Genomic DNA, 26,889 nt, shown 5'->3' with positions numbered 1-26,889 from the left:
ATGTAGTGTTGTATATGTTTTGTTTGGGTTTCTCAATTTTTATTTTTGGTGCTTTTCTCGAGAGTAGTCTCTTTTCATCGACTAATTTTTTTAGAATTGCATTAACTATAGTAAGTGAATTTTCTTTATGACGAACAGATGATGACCGTCTTGAGGGGAAATTAGTCCTAAGTTATAATAGGAAGAAGAAGGATAATTAGTCATAGGGTGTAGTAGGAAGAAGAACCCATTACTAGTTGAATCTAGGTGCTCGACTTGAAAAAATGCTAAACTTTATAGGTAATTTATTCGAAAAGAGCATAAAAGAAGTAAACTTGAGTAAAGACACACATGCTCCATAACTTGATTCTAAAAAGACGGACTTAATAGTGTATTACAATCAATTTGGCTATGTTGTGAAGGCTAAAGTCTTAAGGAGCCATTTTTAAATCATTATGTCATGTGAGATGAGTATTTGTTTTGATTCTTTCTTATTAGACAACTGGAACTAGCTCTCTGTGTGTGAAAACTTTAGCTTAGTTGGATTGTGGGGTATGGTCAAGTCATTTTTTTGGAAGCCAAATATTTTTTACCAAATTGTTATATCAACCCTTATAATGTCCTTAGTTAAGCTTATTCGTACCTAACAAACTATTTCTTTGGAAAACTACGTAGATTACTTGAGCCAAATCTCCTTTGTTTGATTGATATCATTTTTAATTTGATCCAAAAGTTCGTATGTACTTTGATATTGTAAAAAACTTAGAGAAAGATGGAGGAAAAAAAGAGTAGAAGTAAAACATAGAGAAGTGTTGGGTGATGTGGTAATAAGAAGTAAATGAGGTATTGCTTTAAATTTTTTTTAGTAACCAAGAAGTGCGAAAATAGATAAAAAAAAAAGAAGATGAAAATTCAGAAAATAGAAAAATTGATAAAAATATCCTCGCAGCAACCGAAAGAGAGGGCAAAAACTAAAAATGAAAATGGAGGGAAGCATGAACATAGGTTTAAAGTAGCTGCAGTAAAGGAAAAGAGCTAAAGTATGAAATTTAAGTATTTTAAAGTGCATCGGAAAGAGTAGTCACTATTTTACCTAATAATTTATATTCGTCCCCCTTAGTCAATATTACAACAATAGAAGTCTTTTGATCTACCGTTTGGTGCGTTAATTGATTAAGTAACACACTAATTGTTTACATCCTACTCTATTTAAATAGAGCGAAACATCTTGATGACTCAAAAAATAATCAGTTAAATCAATTTAAAAAGAATTTTAAGAAACTAAGAATTTTAAAGAAGTCGCCACCTAATTTTAGGAAATCTAGAAAACCAATTACATGATCTATGAAACCAATTACATGATCTATGAAACCAAAAAATTCTAGGTAAGGGGTTCAAGTTATTTCGAAGGAAAGGTGTTAGGCATCCTTCGAAATCCACAACTGTGAGTCCGACTGAATTCATTTTTTCAAATTGAGTAAGAGGTAAAAATAATATACAAATATAACAAATATGCAATATACACAAGTAATAAGTAAACAAATAATATGAGAAACGACCTAATATTTGCTTATCGTCAACAATATACATAATAATGAATATAGTATTCGAATGGCTTCGATGAGAAGCGACTTCAGATTACCTGTAAAGACACTTAGTAAAAGTATAGATACTAAATATATATGAATAAAAATAAATGAATCAAATAATAACTTAAAAATAAAAACTCGCCTTGTTAACATAGGAGACCTTGCAATGAAAATTGACGGTAATTTCTTCATCGGCCAATTTAACATACAAAAATATGTAAACTTAAACTAAATTTCCATCTTTAATATTGGGGAGGCCTCGAAAATCGATGGAGAGATTTTTTCATTCGCCATTTTAAACTTGTAAACATAAAATCTTCTTGAAAACTAACAAAAATAATTAAATGCAGCAAGCAAATGATAACAAAACAATTTTGACAATAGCTACTTGATAACAAATAGTTGCTGGAAAAGTTTATCACTAAAAAACTCAAACTAGCCAAACATTAATAACAATAGGATAGTAATAGAAAATTAAAAGCAAACACATGACTCATATATTATATATATCAAAAGAAATAATAGTAAGCATAATAACAAAGGACCGAACACTATTGAACAACAAAACTAAAATGACATAAAATCCTAATAACATCAACGATTGTGAAAGAAAACATCTAATCCCAAAATAATGATAAAATAGTAACAGTGAATAATAAAAAAAAAAACTAACAAAATAAAGCAATATATTGACAAATAAAATGAAAAGCTACCAAAAATAAACAAATAGAATATAGAAAATACCCACATCACCTAAACAACTGAGGAGAACACACAAAATTAATTCACCAATAGCAACAAAAATAAAAGAACCAGAGATAGTATAATGAACAAAAATTAATTACTCAAATGTTAAAGCAAAAGAATCCACAAGTGGAATTTATAACAGTGTTTAAATGGAGGAGCACTAATATAAATAAAAAGTATCCGTATGAATTAGTCTAATACAAAAAAAGGTTTAGTAACATGACAAAGCATCAAGAAAACATAACTAGAAACTGAGAAACATAACAAAATAGTGCAAATAATTACAGGAAATGCAATACAAACCCACAAAAAACGTAAAATCAGTCCATAAGCAATAAGAATAATAAATCAAAGTATAGTAGAATATTACCCAAGAACTAAATCGCTGGAGCAAGAAAGTTCCGGCCAGATTTAATTATTTCGGGGTTTTCACTATTCCCCAAGCTTCATCGGAGTTGGAGTCTAGAGCTTCGAGCTCGCCGTTAATGACTTCTTTACCTCCATTTTTTACCAGAGGGTTTTGGTTTGTTTGCCAGAGCTTTGAAGCTCGCCGGGGTCGTGAGGGAATAGAGAATCGGGGGTTTCGGGATGGTTCGCTGGAGCGAGGAAGAGAAGAAAGGAAATGGTGGTGGGCTGGTGGTGGCTTGCTTGCTGTTGTTGACCCGTTTGGAGTGAAGTTTGGTGGTTTTGGGTCAGGGTTTTGGTCGGAGTTCGCCGGAAAAAGGAAATCGTTTGGTCGTCCGTTTCCCGGTGGGGTTCCGGTGGTTTGGATGGGTTGGTAATGGGGTTTTGGGGTGGTCGTTTGTTTGTTGTTCTGTTGGTTTTTGTTTGTCGCCTGAAATGGCAACGGAAAACAGAGAGGTTTGGCTGTTTCGGGACCGGTTCTGGGGGATCTTTTGTGTTGTTTGTGTCGATTTTTGGATGTGTGTTGGCCATCTAGAAGCTCAGGTGGTTTTGAGTGTTGTGCGAGCTCAGAGCTCGCTGTTCCCTAGAGCTAAAGCTCGCCGAAAACAATGGAGAAAGGTTCACCGAAAAATCAGTGTGGTTTAGAACTGTTTCTAAGCTGCTAGTTGGTGGATCTTTTGAAACAATGAAAAGAAATATAAAATGGAGTTGGGGTTTTTTGGTTGCCGGAGCTTCGCCGGATTCCGAGGTGGTGGTGGCCGGAAACCCCTTTTGTGAATAAAAATCTAAAAGTTTCTAAAAAATAAATTCATCATTCTTGACCTAATGAATAAGTCATTATTGATATAGAAAATAAAAAATTATTTATAATACAGTATCATTCTTTTAAAATCGTGCGTCAAAATCACTAGCCTTTAAAAATATCTATGCATAAAATCTTATTCATATTCGAATGAATTTTTAGACTGTGCAAAATACCAAAATTAATATTAACAAATATAACAAATAAAATTATTATTAAAAAGTATAATGAATGTAACTAATGACATGTAAAAAATGTAATTTTATAATTAACTGATAAAAAATCCTAAATTTTGATAAATAAGGATAGTTATCGATAAATTTATTTAAAATTATAAAAAAAAATTATTTTGAAGTATTAAATAAATAAAATTTAAAAATTACGAATTTTGAAAATGTTAGGCCAAAATTGGATGTCAACACTAATGACAAGAATATTGTCACAGACTTAGAGTCTCACTAAAGCTCAATGCGGCACTTGAGAACTTACTCACTAATCTTTCAAGATCTTGTAAACTCAAGTAAGCCCTTTAAAACTAAAATCACTAAGAGAATGAAAAGAAAGACAAGAGAGCTTTGAAAGAAGACTTTTTATTGCTTTGTGGAATGTTTTACACTTGGTTGGATAATTTACAAATGAAAGCCCCTCTATTTATACTACTTCCTAGCGGGCTAAAGTGTAAATAAAAATTACTACACAAATTCTTACTTATTTAGAATCTAGTCCCTCTTCTAGAATTCTCTACTACTAGTCTAGAGAATTCTAAAGTTTTCTAAGATATTTTCTAAGGTTTTCTACAGTCCTCTAAGAAAAGATCTAGAGAATTCTAAAGTCTTCCACTAACCTCTCCATAACTCTAGATTCTTCCCCCTTATTTTTAAGTCAAATTTAAAGGTCAAAGTGGCGGGTCATGACATTCTCCCCCACCTATTGATGCGACAACCGCGTCACATTGCTACTGCATGGTCAATCGAGCCTTGTCTTCTCGCATGCACAACCAGTTGTCCATTGACTCGATCAATGCCCTTGTGCAACTCCCTCAGCTGCTTCTTTATATCTTATAGCTCGTTCTTATGATCCTTCCTAGGAGGTAAACGTCTTGGCGGCTCCTCTAGCATCACGTCATTGTTCTCTTCTAGAACCTTCTCCATGCATGGTGGCAAAGACACCTTAGCACCATTATCTTCTTATGAACTTGCAATGGTGGCTGTAAACGTTGACTCCTTCTTCTGACGAGTTGCATAGTTGTTAATCGGACTTGTCCTTCCATCTTGGGTACCTTAACCAGGGGCACCATACATGATCCTTTTTGCTCCATGACCAAAAGTTGTTGGAGGTAAGGATCGATCACTGCGTGACACTACTGGAAGAACTCTTGCCTATGAATTATGTCAAAGAGATCTAAAAGAGCGACAATGAAGTTGGTTTTACCTTGCCACTTGCCTAGCGTGATGCTTACTCCATGCGCGACTCCGCACACTGGAGTCGGTGGTGCATTGACTGTCTTGAGTTGTGCGTTACTTGGACTGTAACTAAGCCCCAACCTTGTTGCTTCCGTCTTGGTAATAATGTTGGCCTCTGCACCCGTGTCGACCATAGCACGAGCGGGTCTTCCATTAATCATGATGTTGACATACTGTGTGTCGTATTCTCTCAGCTTCCCTAACTGCTTCGTGATGGCTCCGCATAGTCCTATCAAGCCAAATTGTGTCATCTTTGCACCTTGTCCTTGCTCATGTGCATCCTTCTTCTTCCACTCTCGCAGGATAGCACCAAGGCTCTTTCAGTAACATACGCAAAAAAAATTGTAAGCGGTGTCGACATTTAAAAAAAAAATATAGCAGCATTATATTAATAAAAATTACTTAAGACGTATTAATAAACATAAATTAAGTAAACTATTGCAACTCTTAACGAAAAGTTTTCATGAAATTAAGTTCATAAAAAATAATGAATAATTTCAACTAGGATGAAAAATGTGCTTGTTGAGGGTCGAACTTGACACCTCTTGCACCCAAGCCATGCGCCCAACCAACAGGTGTGTGTGTATATATATATATATATATATAAATCGAAGAGGCAGTGCGGGTGACACACCTTGCTATAAGGTGGGTCCGCCCCTGGGCTCTTCAGTTCAGGGAACCTTGCATAGCTAGGTGACCCACCGCATATGTAGCAACTGTTCTCTTTGTAGTTTCTGCCTTCTTCTCTGTGTCGCTTTGACGTCCAGACTTCTTGCCATCTGACCTATAAGTATCATGATTCTTGGGATGTGGCCGCTACTCTTCGATTTTGCCACGATCTCCCCCACCTTGGTCATGACTACCTCTCATCTCCTCTTATCTGGCTCTGTCAAGCTTTTCATGCCTGAAGTTTGTAAAACTTCGGCCTGCGTGATGACTTTATCGATAGTCTTGACCTATCGGCGTTCCAACTCCATCATGGCCCAATTTTGCAGCCCATCTATGAAGTGGAACAAATATCTTCATCCGTGAGGTTGGGAATCTAAAGTGTGAGAGTGGTGAACTCCTTCATGTATGCGTGTATGCTGCCCGTCTGCTTTAGATCCCTAAACTGCGTTTCGCCTTATAGATGACGTTGTTAGGGAAGAAGGCCTTCTTGAACTCTTCTCGGAATCGCTTCCAAGTGTTGATGGTGCAAAACCCCTTCCCTATCTCGGACTCCTTGTGCCTCCACCATAGCATGGCCATCTCAGAAAGATACAACATGACAGTGTTGATCTTGTTTTCGTCGCTCTTCACCCGACTACACTTGAAGTAATTCTCCAAGTGCCATAAAAAGTTCTCCGCTTCTTGGGCGTCACAGACGCCTTTAAACATAGGTGGCTTAGGAGCCTCGACCCTGGCCTCTCTATCTCGATCGAACGACGATGATCCTTTAACTTTTACGCCCTCCTTGAGTGCTTTCATCTCAGCCTTTATAGTCTCAATTGTGCTTAACGCCACCATGAGCCGACACTCTAAGAAAGTGATAGCCTCCTTCATCTCGAACTCAGCACGCTGGCGGCCCTCCAACTCCTTGTGGATGTTGTCTTTCTCCTCAAAGGTGAAGTCTTCCAGAGTCTTGAACTTGCCATCGACCTCATTCAAGCGCCTGCCTAAGATCTTCATGGCTTGCCTTGCCGTTTCAACCCTTGCGATCCACTACTCCTTTCCGGGTGTGACGTCAATGGGCTCCTCTCCACAGTCATCATCACTTGCTTCCGTGGTCGAAGGCGGGTGAGATGTTAGCGTCTCGCTTGGTGTAGTACTTTTAAGGTTCTTGCTTCCCTTGCGGTGTTTCTTTCCACCATCCAGCCAGACATTGGTGGTGCTAGCGACATTGAAGTCTCCTTCGTTGGCCATTCCCTCAGTGACACCTTCACTTTGATACCACATTGTCACGGACTTAGAGTCTCACTAAAGCTCCATCCGGCACTTGACAACTTACTCACTAATCTTTCAAGATCTTGTAAGCTTCAGTAAGCCCTTTAAAACTAAGATCACTAAGAGAATGAAAGACAAGAGAGCTTTGAAAGAAGGCTTTGTATTGCTTTGTGGAATGCTTTACATTTGGTTGACTTAGAGTCTCACTATCCGTGCGGCACTTGACAACTTACTCACTAATCTTTCAAGATCTTGTAAGCTCAAGTAAGCCCTTTGAAACTAAGATCGCTAAGAGAATGAAAAGAAAGACAAGAGAGCTTTGAAAGAAGGCTTTGTATTACTTTGTGGAATGCTTTACATTTGGTTGAATGATTTACAAATGAGAGCCCCTCTATTTATACTATTTCCTAGGGGGTTAAAGTGTAAATAAAAATTACTACACAAGTCCTTACTTATTTACAATTTAGTCCCTCCTCTAGAATTCTGTACTAGTCTAGAGAATTTTAAAGCTTTCTAAGATATTTTCTAAGGCTTTCTAAAGTCTTCTAAAAAAAGATCTAGGAAATTCTAGAGTCTTCCACTAACCTCTTCATAACTCTAGATTCTTCCCCTTTATTTTTATGCCAAATTTGAAGGGCAAAGTGGCGGGTCATAACAATATGATATGTATGGTATGATTGAACTAATTATTTTGAAAGAGTGAGTGAATATAGTATGATTATGCCCCCTTGGAGTACATATATTTGTATGATGTAAAACTGGGCATCTCTTTTGAATGGTCGAGGGACTTGATGGTTAGAATTGGGTGACAGTGATTTCAATACATCAAAAATAAGCTCGAACCTCATTCAACTTCGTGTTTATATCGTTTGAATGATTGTCTCAAGAAATTTAAATGAACCCTCTTATGAAAACAACATTCATGAATTTGAGATCATGATTAATAATCTCAATTACTGCAATAAAATGAATGTCAATGAGGTCATGATTAATAATCTCAGTTACCACAATAAAATGAATGTCAATAGTCTGTTAGATTACTCGGGTGAAAGTGACACATGTTTAGAAGTCCAGAATTTAGAAGAAATTGTGGTTACCTTCGGAGAAAACAATAGTGATGGTGAAGTTGAAGACGATACAATACCTTTGGAACTAGTTACATATAACTCATGGCATAAGGAAGCATTTATCACGTCTTGAACTCTTCACAATTTTGTTGGTGCAATTTGAGAAGACAACTAAGGATTTTTTTTGATGCAATAAGAACTGTTAGAGATAAACTTCAACTAGATTTAAATTTTAACAAAAAACAAAAGACACTAGAATCATATTTAACCGAATTGTCTTAAATATTTTTGTAATTTTAAAAATTATTAGTTTATAATATTAATGGGATCATATATATTTATATGTGAATATTCTAAAAACAGTTATAATATTCACACGTATATATTAATTGAATAGATTCTCAATTCAGGAACAAATTCACAAGGTATTTATGTCAATCATCAAGAGCACAGTCTTTCCGTTTCCACTTGAATCGAGGGGACCCTGGCTTTCTTAAAAATTCTTACTATAAGGATTCTTTGAAAATCATCCTAAATGTTCATGCTGCTATTGCCTAACTTAAAGAATACACACAACAACAAAACGGAATATGATTGATCAGTTTACTTTTAGAGTAACTGCGTTAAACAATGATCACCATGATCATGATGGCTGCATTTAGCCTCCTCTCTTTCTACACGGATCTGCATTCAAGAGATCAAACCTTAAGAATATCATCGATATATCTTCAACATTTGAATTCCAAAAAAACCAGGGAAAAGAGGAACAAACTGTAGAATACAACTTCCTTTCTTAGCAGGTTATTATCATATTTGATTAAAACTTTCATAACCTTACGGGGTATAAGGGAAAGACTTGAGTAGATAGCTAGTCATATACCAAAAGAATGATAAACATCTTTATCATTATCATGCATCCAGTAGTTTAGGGGTATTGCAAAATCAGCAGTATGTTCTGAGATTTCATTTGTTCTTCTTGCGTTATTAAAGCTCTTGTAATATTTGATACATTTTTTACTTCTTTATCAAATGATCCAATCCAAAGTAGTTAGCTAGTGTCCACACAGGAATGCGTCTTCCCCATAAAGTTACAAACCAGGAAAAACTGATTATCACAATTCTAGGAATGCCCTTTTACTATATCCTGTTTTCCCTATCAAACAATAAATAAATGCCTTATGACAATGCATGCTCTTGCAAACCAAATACCTAAAGTGAATTTGATTGCATAGTCATCGATAATTTAATGAAGTGTCAGATTAAATAAAATGATACTAAAACAGGTATCTCAATCAGTAACAAGAGTAGACGGGCCTTCATTCTTTCATGTCACAAGAAAAATTGGAAAAACAGCTTAATTTACCAGTAGAAGATCCTCATCAGTTCCGAAGGATTTGCGGGCCTTTTCTAAACACTTTGAGGTGACCCTTCCATATTTCCTGCATAAGATTTTCAAACTTAATGCAAATATAAACTAACTGGATTCTCAAACAACCTAAAGCAGAATCCTGAAACTCAAAAAATAAAAAGTTGGTTTCTTTGAAGAAGGAATATTTTTCATTTTATCATAGATAAAATTTGCTACTCTTTTTAGATAATGGTAACATTTCATTATTAAAAAAAACACATAAGGTGATGGTAAAGAAAACAAAATACATACTTCCAAAAGTAAATCAGAGTATTACAGTCCCGTTGATCTAACAAAAACATAAAGGGATTATGTAACTTCGAGTATGGATTCACTATCATTTGCAGGACATACTTTACTCCAAAAAAAGAAGAAATAATATACAGTTCTGTTTAACTCTCTGTGTGGAGTTATTTGTATTGTCAAAGCATCCAGAGTTTCTTTCCTTTCAAACTATCAACCAAATGCAAGCTGCGATGAGTTGCCACCATTTAATACCATCAACTACTCCATTCCAACATCTCAAGATGTTTACTGTCTTAGACCCATTCATTTCGGTCATACACAAGAACATGTGCCATAGTTGAGCTGTGACAACATAATGTAGAAACAAATGAGAGAATTGTCTTTCACCTTCTTTTTCATACAGGTGACATCTGAAACTCAACAGGTAACCCCTCCTCTTTTAATTTCTCTTGAGTTAGACATGCTTTTCTAGACACTAACCATACAAAGCATTAAACCTTAGAGGGTGCATTTACTTTTCGAATCAGCTTCCATGGCCATCCCTTCACCTCATGGCAAGTACCCATCAAAATACTATAAGCTGATTTTACTGAGAAAATTTTGGAGCTTGAACCTTTCCATACCAGAGAATCCTCACATACTGTTTAACCTTGAACCTGCTCCAGTTGATCTAGCAGTCCAGCAACTCTGTTTACTTCCCAATCATTTAGCCATCTTCTGAGGTTTCGATTCCAGCTTTGGTGTTTCTCGTCTCTTCCACTGTGGCTTGAAGATTTGTTGCTAGAAGATATAGGTCAGGATATTGGTATTTTAGAGGGCCGCATCCTTTCCAGTTATCATCCCAAAAGGCAGCCCTCCTACCATTTCCTAGCTGAATTTCTGTGTTGCTAAAAACACAAGGCCATAGTGTAGAGATTGATTTCCAATTGCTTACACCATAGGGGAATTTCACCACCTTTGTGCACCACTGGGAGACTTTTTCATACTTAAAATCAATTACCTTCCTCCATAAAGTCTGGTGCTAATTATTCCATCTCCACAGCCACTTAAGTAAGAGACTGTCGTTGCGTTTCCTCAAATTTCTGATTCCTAAACCGCCATATGCTTTGCTTGAGATGGCAGTCTTCCAGTTTACCAAGTGAATAGCTTTTTGTTTCCTTGTCAAATGAAATTCCTTCTGAGAGTGTCCAACCTTCTTTCCACCTTGACTGATAGAGGGAAAAGGGATATCACATAAGTTGGAAGAGAATCCAACACTATTTACTAGGACCACTCTGCCTCCAAGCGAAAGATATTGAGTCTTCCACTTAGACAGTCTCTTAACACATCTATCAATCACACCATCCCATATCTCCAGTGCTTTCTTTTTGGCCCCCAGTGCTAGGTCAAGATAGGCAGTTGGCAGACTACCAACTTCACATGCCAAGGACCTGCCAACCTATGAATCTAAGGTACCATATTGATAAGAAAGATCAGATTTTTCCTCCAATTGACATGTAGCCTGAGACTTCTTCAAAGACGGTAAGAATCAGTCTAATACGTCTCAGTTGATCAACTTCAGCATCGCACAGAATCAGAGAGTCATCTGCATATAGCAGATGAGAAATATCCATCCCAATCCAGCTTTGTTGGATGCCATAAAACCCCTAATCCATCTATTTGCCTTAGCTTTCTGAATCGTGCTATTAAGTGATAAAATTTGCTACTCACTTTCCTACTACACCACCAAATTAAGAATAAATTTCTTGAGTGGATAAATCAAATCACAAAGACAAGGAAAATAACAAGTTTAAGTCTAGATTCTGAAGAAGAGTTCTATTCAAACAAACAAAATACTCCTTCATCCTTTATAGGTAAATCATACATCTTCTAGAACAGTCATAGAAAAGATACAGGAATATCCAGGTGGAAATTGAGAGATTTCATGTTCTCTTACCTAGTATATTAATAGCTGTCATGGACCTTCAAATGAAGTATATCTGCTCAATAAAACCATGCAACATGTATGTGTTCCCTCAGGTATGACTTAGAGCAACCCAATAGACTTAACAGTTTGGTGTGTCGGATGAAACATTGAAGAAATGTCAAATTAACTCTCCTGCTACAGTCTACTATCCCAACATTTTGACAGGGCTAGGACTAAGAGAAATTCCACCTCCTCACCCTGTAGCCCAGTCAAGGATGATTTGAACTAATTCTAACTAACTGCTTTGGTGCGAAACTGGCCAGATGAGTTAAGCCTTCTATTTTCCAACTACTCTTTAGTACATGCCTTGGTAACTCTTAGAGGCTGTAGCCCAGTGAAGGATGGTTTGAACTAATTCTAACTAACTGCTTGGTGCAAAACTAGCCAGATGAGTTATGCCTTCTATTTTCCAACTACTCTTTAGTACATGCCTTAGTAACTAAAATCAGTACACACTATAATGTTCCTCTAGCTACTCCTAAGCTTCCATGAATTGTGTCAGTCATCTCTATGTAAATGGATATATACAAAGCTCAGGAGACTCACGTTGCTGGATATCATGGCTGGAATATAGGAGACAATTGCAAGTATTTAGGACCACTTCAGAAGATCATCTCTTTGAAAAAAAGATATTTATCTGCTGGACCCTTCCCCATCCTAGTTAACATATCGTATATCACTATCCTCTGTTTGTCAGGTGATCTTTGGACTTGCACTGATCCGCTCTGTATTCCTTACGATGTCCTATAAAATGCCAAATCAACCTTATTTCAACATCCTATCACAAACTCGACAACCTCCATGAAAATCATACCTTTAGGAGAAAAAAAAAACAGAAAACTTTAAATGTTTCATGACTTGTTTTCCCTGAGTTTTAGGAATTATCTCCCCCTTGTTGGAGAAAACCCCTTTCCTATTCAGTACCATACCAACCACCAAAACATAAACATGTTCAGTAGGCGTGCATGCCTTTTGATGTCTCTGTCTTGTTCATGTCTATGTTCAGTAGCGTGCATGCCTTTTGATGTCTCTGTCTTGTCCATGTCTCTATGTTACCAGTTTTTTTTTTTGATTAAAAAAAAAAAAAAACTGGTAACATAGAGACATGGACAAGACAGAGACATCTATGATACCAATTGTGCTCTCTACTCTACAATAATAACTAAATAACTTGCCTCAGCCCATATGAAATCCAAGTAACATGAGCATTGATATCTTAATAGAGACATCCACCGACAAACAAAATTATAAATAACTCCTTCATCTTCCTACGTTTTTTTTTTTGATTAAAAAAAAAAAAAAAAACGTAGGAAGATGAAGGAGTTATTTATAATTTTGTTTGTCGGTGGATGTCTCTATTAAGATATCAATGCTCATGTTACTTGGATTTCATATGGGCTGAGGCAAGTTATTTAGTTATTATTGTAGAGTAGAGAGCACAATTGGTAACATAGATGTCTCTGTCTTGTCCATGTCTCTATGTTCCCAGTTTTTTTTTTAGATTAAAAAAAAAAAAAAAAACTGGTAACATAGAGACATGGACAAGACAGAGACATCTATGTTACCAATTGTGCTCTCTACTCTACAATAATAAACTAAATAACTTGCCTCAGCCCATATGAAATCCAAGTAACATGAGCATTGATATCTTAATAGAGACATCCACCGACAAACAAAATTATAAATAACTCCTTCATCTTCCACTTTTTTTTTTTTTGATGACAAGGAAACCCGCAGCCGCTACCCTTTGGGTGCGCACAGGATAAAACCCCCGCTCCTATGCAATAGCTCGCAAACCACATAGGACAGGTAACGCGCACTAGGCAAGCCCGGTGCAACGAGCTCGACCCAGAAGGCAAATCCCTTGCTTTCACTGGCAAGGGGTTTCGAACTTGAGACCTCCAACATGGAAGTCCCAAGCCCAAACCACTGGACCACCTTCATCTTCCACTTTTATGATGAAAAATATCATGAAATGGAAATACATGAAAGTTAAAACAGTCATTATTAGTACTGGCAAGATCTTCTACCAGGAAAGGTCCTTTTGTAAGTTCCTTGTTAATTTCATGGTGAAAAGACGTGATGATTTTTTGTTGACACAGCAAAGGTAACTAGGAAAAACCTTGAACTGGCAGGATCACGAATCTCAAACTCATCTGCGTCAGTGTCATAGCCACAGATGACAATATAATGACCTGTGCAAACATGATTCAGAAAACAGGATTCTATTAATCGTGCAATAACTCAAGTACAAAGAGGACAGAGGTCCATTAGATTAGTACTCAGATCAGAAATGTATTTTGTAGTCAATCATTTCATTGTCTGACTTAACTGGCTTTCTAATTGATTAAACCTATATGCCACTTAATGATGCCATATGAATGCCAAGACAGTCCAATGACACTTTAGAAAACAAAAAAGGTGGGAGTTTCTGTTCATCAGCAAACCAATAAGTTGAAAGATAAGAAACAACATGTACTACATTTCCCCATGCTAGTGAAGCTTAGAAGGATAGAATTTACACAAAAATAGAAGTCTTCCCATCATGAAAATATCAGTTGGCAACTAACGAAATGATAATTTTGTACCTTTACTAAGATATAAACAATGTTTTATTAGTGAACTTTCTAATAGTTGTCAATAATTGTTTCAACCTTCTGAGTTATTTAGTTTCATCTTTTAACATTGAATTTTCTAATATTTAAGAATTATCACCCCGGGTTTGAATAAACTTACATACCTGATTTAGAAAAAAACAATGTTATATGGCATACTTATGAGTTTATATGACCTACCAAAAAATATTAATTCTCCGGTTAAACTAGTTTTATATTCAAATGAGGATGAAAAGAGATTAAAGGAATCTGGACATTTTTCAATAAAGTTATGTGTTTGTCAATTAATGTCATAATACAAGCAAGTAGTTTGACCTCCCAAAAAGTTTTTTTAACTAGAGTCCACTCTACTTGAAAAGTTACACCACATATGAGGAGCAGGAATGAAGAAACTTCTCACCAGTATAGTCTGGGGTGTTGATGCATAAATCTGAAGCACAAACATCCAGCCAAGAATGACTGCAGAAAAGGTCATATGTAAGACAAAAATCTGACCGACTGATCTCTCTCTCTCTTGTGTATGGTGACGAAGGAAGATATAAGGGAAGGTAAAAAGTGATAAATTAATAAAAGATGAACATTATACCTTAATTTGTACTGATCAACTAAAGTAATCGCAAGAAAATTTCCAGACAAGATCAGTAAAGAGATCTCTTCACTGCTGATTGATCTGCACTGGAAAAGGAGGATGTTTATGTATAATATCATAGGATGATAAACATAGAGCTATAGTGAGCAAATTAAGCTCCTGAACCTGTAGATTGAGAAAATAAAAACACTGCAAAATTCAACAAAGTGAGAGTCGACACTACACAAGTTGCTTACAAACAAGAGCATAGAGAAGTACTATTTTAATAGGGAGTTCACAAACTGTGATGAACACTAGTCACAAAATCAAATAATTAGTTCACACCAATTCTCAATAAGGTCACGCCCTGTGGCCAAGGCTTTCCGAGACTTGCCACTACAAGGAAGAAGAATAGTCTGATGATATACTCCACACCATCCTATGGCCCCAAACTGACCCCACAACAAGTAAGGATCCATTTGTCAATCAATCTATGCCTCAAGCTTAAACAAGCAAATTGGTATCAGCTCTATGAATCCTCTATTATCATTCCGAGCTATAGGATGTCAAACAATGAACCTATTGTAAGTGTAACCGTAACAATTAAGACTGAATCCCAACTAGCACTACTAAAAAACTACCGAAAATCAACGGCCAAAAGTGATGGACTGCATCGCTTTTTTGGTCAAAATCGACGAAAAAGCGGCGTAGTCACTTCCCTCGCTTTTCAAAATGTGACGGACAGAGTCGCTCCAAAATGACGAACTGTGTTGGCATCACTTTTCTGAAGAAAAAAATGTATAAAAGCGACGGACAAAAAGACCCTATCCGTTGTTTTTCAGCAATATTTTTGACAACAAAAACTGGCAGTTTCTGTTACCCACCTGCAAATAAATTGAGTCCATATCAAATAAGAAACATAACACACAAAATATATAATAACAAACTTAATTAAACATTCAAAAACACTAAAATCATAATTTAAAGACTTATAAAGTCCTTCAAAATAAGTACAACATTCTAAAATGTTCACTAATTAAAGGAATGTTAGCTAAGGGGTGCATTCTATGTATTCATCTTCATCATTGTCGTCGGTAGGAGAAGAACCTTTAGAAGAACGGGATGCAGTAGGCCGACGAGCGAGGTTGAGCGCTTGTTCTTTGATTTGCTCAATGGTTTGGTTCAACAATTTTTTTTGCCTCAGACACTGCCAATGCACGTGTAAGTTCTGCAATTCGCTCCGACATAGCTGTTATCTGAACACTGTCAAGTGTCTCGGCTTAGCGTGACGATCCAATACCTCATTGGAGTCCTCGTACATCGCTCCGAGATCCCATCCCATAGATTATTCCTTTGTGTCTCCCAACCATTTTTTCAGCCAAATTTGAGTGGACTCTTCCGGCGTGAAGCTAGACCGAATCACCCATGTCGCTCATACTCTCTCAGCATATTAAAAATAAAAGTTAGCATCAACATATATATATGCACTATTTCTCTTAAAATTTTAAATTAAATAACTTAGATAAATTTGTTCGGTCCTTTCTCCACCCACTCATCCGGATTCGACTCATTTCGCTTCTTCTTCAGATGAGTCCTCTTGAAAACCTCATTACGAAGCGGAGTGCGTCCCAATTCTTTTTCCTACAAATAAAAATAGGATTTTAGACTATATTAATCAAATAATATTTAACCAACTAATTTATTTAAAAGTATGAAGTAGAAGTTAAAATTTAGAAAACTTACCACCTCCCTCGTAATTGTTTCAACGCTCTTTGCACCTCCGGTGGGCAATGAGTCATCCTTAAGACTATTTCTAGCTTGTTTAGACACAACCTTGAATTCATCTGTATAACAATGCCGACGCAAATCCTCAAAAACATTTGGCAAGAGCCAGGTGCATCATTATCCCGGCTTTCCTTAGCCAGCTAGAATATCTCACGCTGGTCTTCCTCTCAAATGTGGCCGCAATGACTATATTGTACTTTGGTTTCCAAGTACACATCGTCTAAAAAAAAGAGTTGCGTTAGATAATGAATAAAGTAAAGTATATTAAACTTAACTAAAAAATATTTAACTAAACATATATATGTACACCTTAAATTCATTAAAAATGATATGCCATATTATGTTTGGAATCTTGCCCCAAGAGTGATACGCCTCTGTATAGAGCCTTCTAACACTCTCCTACAGAGCCCTAACAACATCCTTCGAAGGATGCCCACCTGCAAGACACATAATAAACATGTTCGTTCATGAATAGTATATTAATGTAGAAGAAATAAATAAAATAAGGAAATTAATAAGTAACAAAACAAACTTACGATGATCCATCCAGCTCAATCATCACTCTACCAACTTTGTCCCTCTACCCAGCTGCTAGCTCAAGCATATCATGCTCCTCGTCGGGTATAGCAACAAGTGGAGGTGAATGTGATACTCCAAGATATACATAACGTTGAGTCAATGGAGGAGTAGCATATGACTCCGTACGGGAATCTCTAAGTCTCATGCAAGATAGGTGAGGAGATATAGTTGTGGGAGATGGAGTACCAGATGATATTATTTCTCGATAAAGGTTGTGGTCAATGATAAAGCTCTGTAGGTAAGATAGTGTAGCGACGTGGAGGCAAGTACTACGTAGAAGAATAAGCGCCACGTGGTCGACAATACTAACTATGATACGCTAAGGGATCCGCAGTCCCAAATGGAACAACATATATATATATATGTGTATTAGTATTACAAGGCTTTGGCGCAGAAGAAAGAAGTACTAGGATATCTAACTGAGATCCTGAGGTTATCCCAGGACTTCTTTCTTCTACATCGGAGATGCGTAATACTGATACACATATATATATATGTTAATTCATTTGGTGTTGCGGATCCCTTAGCGTATCGTAGTCACTACCGTCGACCACGTGGCGTTTCATCTTCGCAGTCCTTGCCACCACGTCACTACATTATCTTACTTACAGAGGTTTACCGTCGACCACAACCCATATTAACAAATAGGATATCATCCAGTACTCCATCTCCCACAGCTACATCTCCTCACCTATCTAACATGAGACTTAGAGATTCCAGTACTGTGTCAGATGCTATGGATGTTGCTCTTTCATTGACCCAGCATTATGTACATCCTAGAGTATCACATTCATCTCCACCTGCTGCTGCACCCGATGAGGAACATGATACATTTGAGCTAGCAGTTGTGCAGAGGGACAAACTTGGTAAGAGTGATGATTGTGTCGGATTGATCATCGTAAGTTTGTTTTGTTATCTATTAATTTCTTTTATCTTATTTATTTCTACTACACTAATATATTCATGAACTGACATCTTTATTATGTGTCTTGATGTTGTTAGGGCTCTACAGGAGAATATTAGGAGGCTTGATACAGAGGCCAATCACTCTTGGGGCGAGATTCCAAACAGGATACAACAGACCATGTTTAATAAATTTAAGGTATATATATATGTATAGTTATATATTTTTTAGCAAAGTTTAATATTTTTAGTATACTTTACTTTATTCATTATTTAATGTTACTCTTTTTTTTAGACTGTGTACTTGGAAGCTGAAGTACAATATACATTGTGACCATATTTGAGGGGAAGGTCAGTGCGAGACTGTCTAGCTAGCTAAAGAAAGTCAGGGATAATGACACACCTGGACCTTGGCTCTTCCCAAATGTTTTTGAGGATTTGCGTCGGTATTGGAACACGGAGGAATTCAAGGTTGTGTTTGAACAAGCCAAAAAAGCTAGAAACAGTCTTAAGGGTGGCTTGTTGCACAACAGAGGTGCAAAGAGTGTTGGAACAATTATCAGGGAGATGGTAAGTTTTCAAAATTTTAACTTCTAATTCATACTTTTAAATAAATTAGTTGGTTAGATAATATTTGATTAATATTGTCTAAAATTCTATTTTTATTTATAGGAAAAAGAATTAGGGTGAACTCCCCTTCATAATGAGGTTTTCAAGAGGACTCGTGTGAAGAAGAAGTTTAATAAGTCGGATCCAGATGAGTTGGTGGAAGAAAGGACCGAACAAACTTATGTTATTTAATTTATAATTTTAAGATAAAGAGTGCATATATATATGTGTGTGTGTTTGCGCGCGCAGAGAGAATATGAGCGGCACGTGCTTGACATGGGCAATTTGGTTCAGCTCACGCTTAAAGAGTCCTCTCAAATTTGGACTAAAAAGTGGTAGGGGGGACACAAAAGAAAAGAATCTATGGAATGGGCTCTCGGAACAATGTACGACGACTCCAATCAGGTCTAGAAGGTATTGGATTGTCAGGTCAAGCCGAGGCATTTGACGGTGTTCTGATAGTTGCTATGTCGTAGCAAATGGCAGAATTTACACGTGCATTGGCAGCGTCTAAGGCAAAAAAAGTTGCTGAGCAAAAAAGAATGAACCAAACCGTTGAGCAAATAAAAAAATAAGCACTCAACCTCGCTCATCTGCCTACTATGTCCCATTCTTCTCAAGGGTCCTCTCCTACTGATGACACCAACGACAGTGATGAAGATGAATACATGGAATCCACCCCTTAACTAGTGTTCTTTTAATTAGTGAACATTTTAGAATTTTGTACTAATTTTGAAAGACTTATAAGTTTTTAAATTATGATTCTATTGTTTGTGAATATTTAATTAAGTTTGTTATTATATATTTTGTGTATAATGTTTCTTGTTTGATATGTTATGAATGGGCTTAATTGAATTTTATTTGCAGGTGGGCAGCAAAAACTGTCAGTTTTTTATGTCAAAAATGTAGCAGAAAAGTGATGGACTGGATCCTTTTGTTCGTCGCTTTTATGCATTTTTTTAAAAAATCCTTGATTCAACGTAGTCCTCGCTTTGTTCTTCATTGTTCTTCATATTGAAGAACAAAGCAACGGACGACATCGCTTGTTTCAAAAAAAATAAAAAATCAACCAACCCAAACGACACCGTTCGTTGTTTTGGAGTGACGTTGTCCATTGTTTTTCAAAAAGGACAAAAGTGACGAAAGTGACTGTCGCTTTTTCGTTAATTTTGACCAAAAAGGTGACGCAATCCATCGCTTTTGGCCGTCGTTTTGGCAGTTTTTAAGTAATGACACCTGCTCTCCATCTCTCCATCTGAGTTTGGATTCGACATGTTCCCTTTTATCACCTCATATCATTGAAGTGTAACACTTACAATGTGGAGGTTTATGTAGGGCACAGATAAGCCATCTCACGTTACCTTTTCTCATCTTACAACCTCAAAATGGCACCACCTGAAGGCCCTACGAATGGTTCCAGATTCACCATCATCACTTCAACTAGAAGGCCCCATCCTGTATGAGTGATTTGCAAGAATGACCTTCAAAAGGGGTGGTCTTGAACTTTTGACCGCGCTTAACAATTTTTAATTTTTTTTATGAAATGACCTCGCTTAAGAAAATCCAATGGACAAAATTTTTGTTGCCCATTGGACATAAGTTGTGCGCATAAACTAGTTTTGCATTGGGCAACAAAAGCTTTGCCCACTGGATTCTTTAAATTACGGCTATTTTCAACAAATTTTGTCAAGCCCGCCCTTTATCATATCTCATTTATATAATTTATGCATCCTATAAGGTACCCTAGCCCTAATGTTGTTACCTTTCTCCAAAAAAAAAAGAGAGGCACCCTAGCCTGTATCTGCAAAAGATTGTTCTTCTGCCAAGAATAGTAACAAAACAAATGTATAGGCTTCCTTTTGTATGCAAATCATACCTATGTAAGTGTTTATATACAAAAAAAACATACCCTACTCCCTATGTAAGTACTCCCTCCGTCCCAAATTATGTGATGTAGTTTTGATTGGATACAAAGCTTTTATGAAATATGGGAAGACTTTGCAATGATTCAAAACTATCCTTAAAATAAATGAATTTCTAGATAAAAAAAAAGTACACCTTTGTGGACTTCCTGCCAAATAAGTGGGACCCAAAATGGGTAAACTATCAATCATTAATTATTTGTCAAATAAGGAAATGTGTCATCCTTTTTTGGACCGACTAAAAAGAAAAGTGTGCCACATATATTAGGATAGAGGGAATATCATGATATTGGGGATAGAGAGAGTAAGCTGATAAGTTAGCATTCAAGCTCTCAAATTCATCTTTGTAGCTTTCATTTGAAACAGAAGACATGCTTCATCTAATACAATAATAAGCGAGACCAAAACCACAAAAGTGAACACATTTATTCATTTATGTAATTAGGCTTTCAAAAAAACAAATCCCGGTATCTATTATGACAGGGCATAAGTCTCTAAGACAAAGAAAATGACACTAGCTATCCCTTCAGGAAAAGTTATACTTTCTTAGGGCCACAATTCATGTTTACCAATAAAGAGCAAATCATGTAGCACTTTACGTCCAGTAATGTTCATCTTTGGCTTATAACAACAAATGGTTTAAAAAAAGATGATTACATTTTTCTCTCATCTCTACTTAGTTTTAACTTTGCAAGCCAACACTGTTAAATGCCAACTAGTTTTGTAAGTATTCTTTTATTAGTAAAGAGTAATATCATTGATTTACACCATTATTAACTAGTTCTTTATGTATTACAAACAGGAAGCTCAAATCTCCTGATTCTTAACACTTGTAGTAAATCCAAAACTAATTCAGATGAAATTGGTTATATCTTAGCAACCCTGCAAAATATCGACTATTGACTGGAAATAAATTGCTACCTCTATACTTATACCAGCATCACGTGCTTTTTGAAATAGCATATCCACTCGGACAAGATCATTGGGCAGTTGTTCCTGCAAATATTCAACGTTGTGAGCTAAATACAGAGGCTGAAAAAAGAAAACCAAATTTCACAGAGCAAGCCTCCACCACAAGCAGGCTTCATATCTTTCCTGACATCAGCCTCAATAGCTTCACATATATCATGTTTTTAGTTGCTATAACTCCTGCTTTTGTACCAAATCAACACAACTTATAACACTACATATGCAAAGAGCGGAAAGAAAAAAAGAAGCCAAAAATAGAAGATTGTTTTACGTAGTAAATGTGACATGAACGTCCTGATTTACTTGATATACAAATAGAGAAGTTAGAGTGGAATGAGATTGAAGTGCAATTTTTATGAAACACAAATTTCAAAAATTAATAAATGAAATCATGGAAAGAGCCATCTCTATCAGGTTATGACAGTTCTTTCATCACATAGATCTTAAATCTACACTCGTCAGAGAGTAAACATCAACATATTGTCTATAACTTGCGTTATTCCACACATTGATATTTTATATGAGTGTTAGCAATTGAGGACGTTAGAAGCACATAACATGCAATTTGACATTTTTGACATACAGAGAACGGACAATCTAGAGGATATAGGAAAATATCTGGATCTTAATTGAAAAAAAAAACAATCGGCATAATACATAAACAGACACTCAAACTTGGCCTCAGCTGACAAGTAAACACCCCAACTCTGAGTATGAACATCTAGACACCTCCACTCGTCTCCACTGAGCCAGTTGAATACTCCAACTTACAAAATGACCTAGACACATCCAAAATTTATTCAGCGTTGGGTGTCCACGCCAAGTTTGAGTGTTTGTTTATGTATTATGCCAAAAACATTATGGTATTAAGTTGCTGACAGGTCTGGAGTGGATCAACCTAATTCACATTTTGCTAGGTCAGTGGCATCATTTCAAACTGAATGTCAATGTGAGAGTGAACAATTTACAGTGTGAAATCTCTTATCCACAAATCCTTTATGAGAAAGGACAATACCTTGTAAAATGTCTCCACAGAAAAACTTGGATTTGCACCTAATGTTACTGTGAAGTAGGAAAAACTGACAGCAAACTTCTTCAATAAATACGCCAGATCAACAGTCCAAATACTGCAAAAAATGAAAGCAACAGTGATTATATTTGAAAATCATCTCATCTTGGTCATATAAGAGGTAGATGATAGTTTCCTTTGATCCCATTCAATCCAGCAGAAAATTCAAGTGAAAACTGTGATATACCAATGACAAAATAAATAGAGGTACTGAATAATCAGAGAATAAGATGAATTTTACCAAAACCTTGATTTTCAATAAATTTCTTAGTCAACTATTATGCTTGAACATAGCAAAATTTGCAGCAGGGAAAACAAGTGACCAAAAAAATTTTGAGGCTACGATATTATAATATTACTTTTGAATGAATAAATACCACTAACTAGTTCCTATTTAAGAAACATAAGGGATATTTTACTAAGAATTATCAGTCAGTTCAATCTCTAGAATGAAAAGTTCACCTGCTGCAATTTGGTGGTGTGTCTCGACAGAAAGAAACACATGTTATTGAAGATGGAAAGAGTACAATCATTAATGTCAAAAAACAAATATATTTTTTTGCTTAGCTTTTAGTGCAACATGGCAGATGTACATGCTTTAGGCAAATCATGCAACAACAACAATAACAACAACATACCCAGTGAAATCCCATGAGTGAGGTCTAGGGAAAGGAGAATGTACACAGACCTTACCACTACCTTGTGGAGGTAGAGAGGTTGTTTCCAAAAGACCCACAAAAATCATATATGACAAGTAAATATTGGAGATACAATGACACAATATACAGGGATTAGAAGAATTTCTTTCCCTGGAATGACATGATTAAACATGCAGAAGCTTTAATTCTAAAGTTCGTAGGTACAGGGGAATTGCATTTTTTTCCTCCGAAAATATCATAAAAGCGTACTATGTTCATTTAATAGAAATATCAGCAATGAAATTCTGCATACATCTAGTTCACTTATTTCTAATTTATCATCACTCTCTCATGTTGGCACCTAAACAAAAGTGCGAAAGCATTGGCTGACTACAAGGGAGTATTTAATACTGCAGAGATCCAAAACTTTCAGTGGAACATCAAAGAAAAAATGTTGCATAGAAGAATCCCGCATCAATTTATACAAAACATTGAAAACAAAACAAATTCCTATTGGGAACATCCTTATCTCGTTTTTATACAATACCTATAATGGACATCCTAAGAATGTTATAATTGAATACTTCAACTTTGACCAACACTTGTTGAAAAAGTGGGAATTCTCAAAGCAAAAAATGACACACAAGGATCAGCTTCTTACTTCTCGAGCGAACAAAAAAAGATAAAAGTAAAAACAGATAAACAAAGAGATGGAATGAATATAGATACTAAAGGCTATATATCACATGACAACAGAGCAAAAAAATATGGGTATTAGATAAAGGAATATCATCAAATACTCATAGCACTTTGAAGTAGTACCTCGTAGTGCAGCAGAACTCTTCTAGCTCTTGCATGTTTCCATCCTTGATTCCAAGAAACCTCAAAACCATCAGAACACAAGCAAGACCGCAGTCCCACGAATGTAATTGGTTTATATGTGGAACCTAGAGTAACAAACACAGCATATTTTTAACAAACTAAAATTCAGGATATATCTACACAAACACCAATTAGTACTGAGATTCAATTTTTCATATCAGCGTAGGAAAAAAGGAACATTGACTCACATCGACAAAGTATGAGCCGGACACTGTGCCATGGAATTCATCTCGACCCAATGATTGTTTTAAGAGCAAGGATTCTACCAAACTTAAATGGTCTGTTCCTGATTCTTCGGTGTTATCTTCTTCTGTTCCCAAAAACTTGCTCAATAGAACAAATAATGGCCACATCTGAGATAGTTTGTTAAGTCCCTAAACAATCAAATCGAATTTCTAATTTATGAAATATCTCTTCAATCATCATAAAAGCCATGAACCAGAAATGGCCATACCAAAATTGATAAACCAAAACATTCATTAATAAACACCAAGATGTTTCCACTTGATTAATCCAATCGAAACACCAATTTATAATAATCGTTTACAAATAAATTGATTAAATTTGACCATCATGTCTACATCTACCACACATCAAATAATTACAAGACCATATTATATTTGTAGATAATGGAATATACTACAAAAATTGACGGAAAAAAAAGAAGAAAAAGTACCTTTTGATGAGGCGTTGACACAGAAAGAATTGTTGTAAGAAATAAAGAGAAGCCTCTTTGTCTGATCTTTCTCGGTGTCAGGTTTATGTCGTCGCTCTTTTCTTATGAATTTTCTCACGTACTCATCATTTAAATTATTTATTTTATGGAGGGTTTTATTAACAACTGGTCGTTGTAGTATAGTGGTAAGTATTCCCGCCTGTCACGCGGGTGACCCGGGTTCGATCCCCGGCAACGGCGAATTTTTTGTATTTTCTTTTTCCTATCATCCTTTTTGAGAAATGACATTTTTCTCCTCTTTCTTTTTTTCTTTTCTTTTCTTTTTTTCCAATTATGATTAGGAAAGAATTTTCCATCTTTTTTCAATGTATAATCCATTACTTTTTATCTAGGAGCTATAATTTATTGGATTATGAAAAAACTGTCTTTTAAGATTTATAAGCTTTAAAATACACTTTTTAAAAAAAGTAAATCGCATAGTTATTTTCTTGAATAAATGAATTTGGATTAATAGATTTTTATTTTTTTTAGAAATGAGCTTAAGGTATAAAGTTTACTAGCCTATTAGAGATGAAGAAAAAGTAATTAAAGTATTAAAGATTATAAATATATTGTATATAATTTATTAGTTTGGTTCAAAAAATATTTCGATATATTTTTAATAAAACCAACTATTATGGATTTTTTTAAATTTATAATCAAACCCAAACAACTATAAATTAATTTAATTAATTTAATTTGATTTTTCATTGAAAAATCATTTGAATAATTTTAATTAAATCGTGAATACCCTAGCTGGTGATACTAATCTTCCACTTCTTTCAAACGTTGTAGATAAAAATGGCCCCACATATATTACTGATCTCCATTCACCTACTAATTATTGTCTTATTGCGTTCACCGTCTGAATTTTGAGGGGTTTCGAGGGTTATGTTATCCATCATTTATCCAAAAGAGGTAAGGACAGTGATGTAAAAAAAGTATATACTTTACATTTAATGTCAAATTTTTATTTTAAAATAGTGGGAAAAATTTGGATAGGCCAAGGAAATTATAAAATGAGGAACGAAACTCTCATCAGCACAAATAAAATTAAGATGTTATTTATATTTATCATTTATTTAATGTGGTTTTTAATTACTTTATATTTTTTTTTTAAAAATCAAAAAAAAAAAGAAAAAAAAAAGTAGACTTTAAGTTATTCCTTAAATATTATTTTTAAGGATGTGTCATAACTCATACCCTAACAAACTATACAGGGAGTGCATATTATTAGCTTACATCTTGATACTTGCCAATAAAGTTGTCAAAATGGGCTGGCACAATCCAACCCTAACAGGCTAGAGAGTTAAATGAGTTGGGATGGGGTGATCGTTTTAATTAAAGGGTCTATAAAATATATAGCAATCTAATCCAACCTTATGCGGGCCACAGGTTGGGACGGGTTGGCCCTTCAAATAAAAAATGAACAATATTACTCTCTTAGAAAGAGTATCTAAGAGTATCGAACGTTGACGTCTATGAACACGACATCAATACATATAAATTTTCATTTATGAATCACACACTTCGGTAAATACTTACAAAAATAAATTTATTAATCACACACTTCGGTAAATACTTACAAAAATACATAATAGTCAATGTAAGATTTAGCGGAAAAATGTTGATCATTCCACCATTCCTCCCACAAAACTAGCTAGTTTAAAAGACTTGATTTTTATTTTTAAAATATTTATTGAAAAAACTTTACAAATAAAACACTACTAAAAATATATATAAAAAATATCTTTATATATTTATAACCCACGGGCAGGCTTCTGAGTAAGGCTGGCAACGGAACCGGGAGGTGCAGGTACCGGTTCCGGTTCGTTCCGGTCCGTTACCGGTTCCGTCTCGGTTCCGGATAGTACCGGTCAGATCCGGTATTATACCGGTCCGGGAGGGGTAACGGGACGGAAACCGGAATTTACCGGTTCGTCCCGGTCCGGTTAGTCCTGGTTCCATCCCGGTCCGGTCCGGTTCCGGTCCGGTTGGGCCAATTTTTTTTATTTTTTATTTTTAATCTGAAATTTCAAA

The 26,889-nt window shown here is 35.7% G+C and overlaps 1 protein-coding gene and 1 non-coding gene across 3 annotated transcripts; one reads left to right on the top strand and one right to left on the bottom strand.

Moving 5' to 3' along the window:
- Nucleotides 1-8,331: 8,331 nt before the first annotated feature.
- Nucleotides 8,332-24,898, bottom strand: LOC102594835 (protein GUCD1). Of its 2 annotated transcripts, none has more exons than XM_006361906.2 (10): nt 24,811-24,898; nt 24,323-24,508; nt 24,075-24,199; nt 22,561-22,672; nt 21,498-21,572; nt 14,797-14,885; nt 14,611-14,669; nt 13,718-13,790; nt 9,339-9,414; nt 8,332-8,659 (listed from the first exon to the last, which is right to left on the bottom strand). In XM_006361906.2, exons 2-10 carry the CDS (start codon nt 24,485-24,487, stop codon nt 8,585-8,587), a joined length of 849 nt encoding a protein of 282 aa, XP_006361968.1. In that variant the 5' UTR covers nt 24,488-24,508; nt 24,811-24,898; the 3' UTR covers nt 8,332-8,584. The 2 variants fall into 2 exon arrangements, with proteins under 2 accessions (XP_006361968.1, XP_015158249.1); XM_015302763.1 differs by having other exon boundaries at nt 24,323-24,487; nt 24,811-24,891.
- An 80-nt stretch (nt 24,899-24,978) lies between these two features.
- TRNAD-GUC (transfer RNA aspartic acid (anticodon GUC)) lies at nt 24,979-25,050 on the top strand. The gene has a single exon. It is a non-coding gene; the product is annotated as a tRNA-Asp (tRNA).
- The last annotated feature ends 1,839 nt before the right edge of the window (nt 25,051-26,889 follow it).

This window comes from Solanum tuberosum, unplaced genomic scaffold, assembly GCF_000226075.1.
Source record: "Solanum tuberosum cultivar DM 1-3 516 R44 unplaced genomic scaffold, SolTub_3.0 scf00374, whole genome shotgun sequence".
NCBI classification, from domain to species: Eukaryota; Viridiplantae; Streptophyta; class Magnoliopsida; order Solanales; family Solanaceae; genus Solanum; species Solanum tuberosum.
Note: the sequence above shows the minus strand (reverse complement) of the source record. Positions and strands in the feature narration are given on the sequence as shown.

What these genes read in the sequence shown, in the direction of transcription:
- LOC102594835 (XM_006361906.2), bottom strand. Translation starts at nt 24,487, where the DNA reads ATGTGGCCATTATTTGTTCTATTGAGCAAGTTTTTGGGAACAGAAGAA. An exon ending in CCGGCTCATACTTTGTCGAT is followed by an intron (nt 24,200 to 24,322) that starts GTGAGTCAATGT and finishes TTGTTACTCTAG; the next exon opens with GTTCCACATATAAACCAATT. An exon ending in GTTGATCAGTACAAATTAAG is followed by an intron (nt 14,670 to 14,796) that starts GTATAATGTTCA and finishes CCTTTTCTGCAG; the next exon opens with TCATTCTTGGCTGGATGTTT.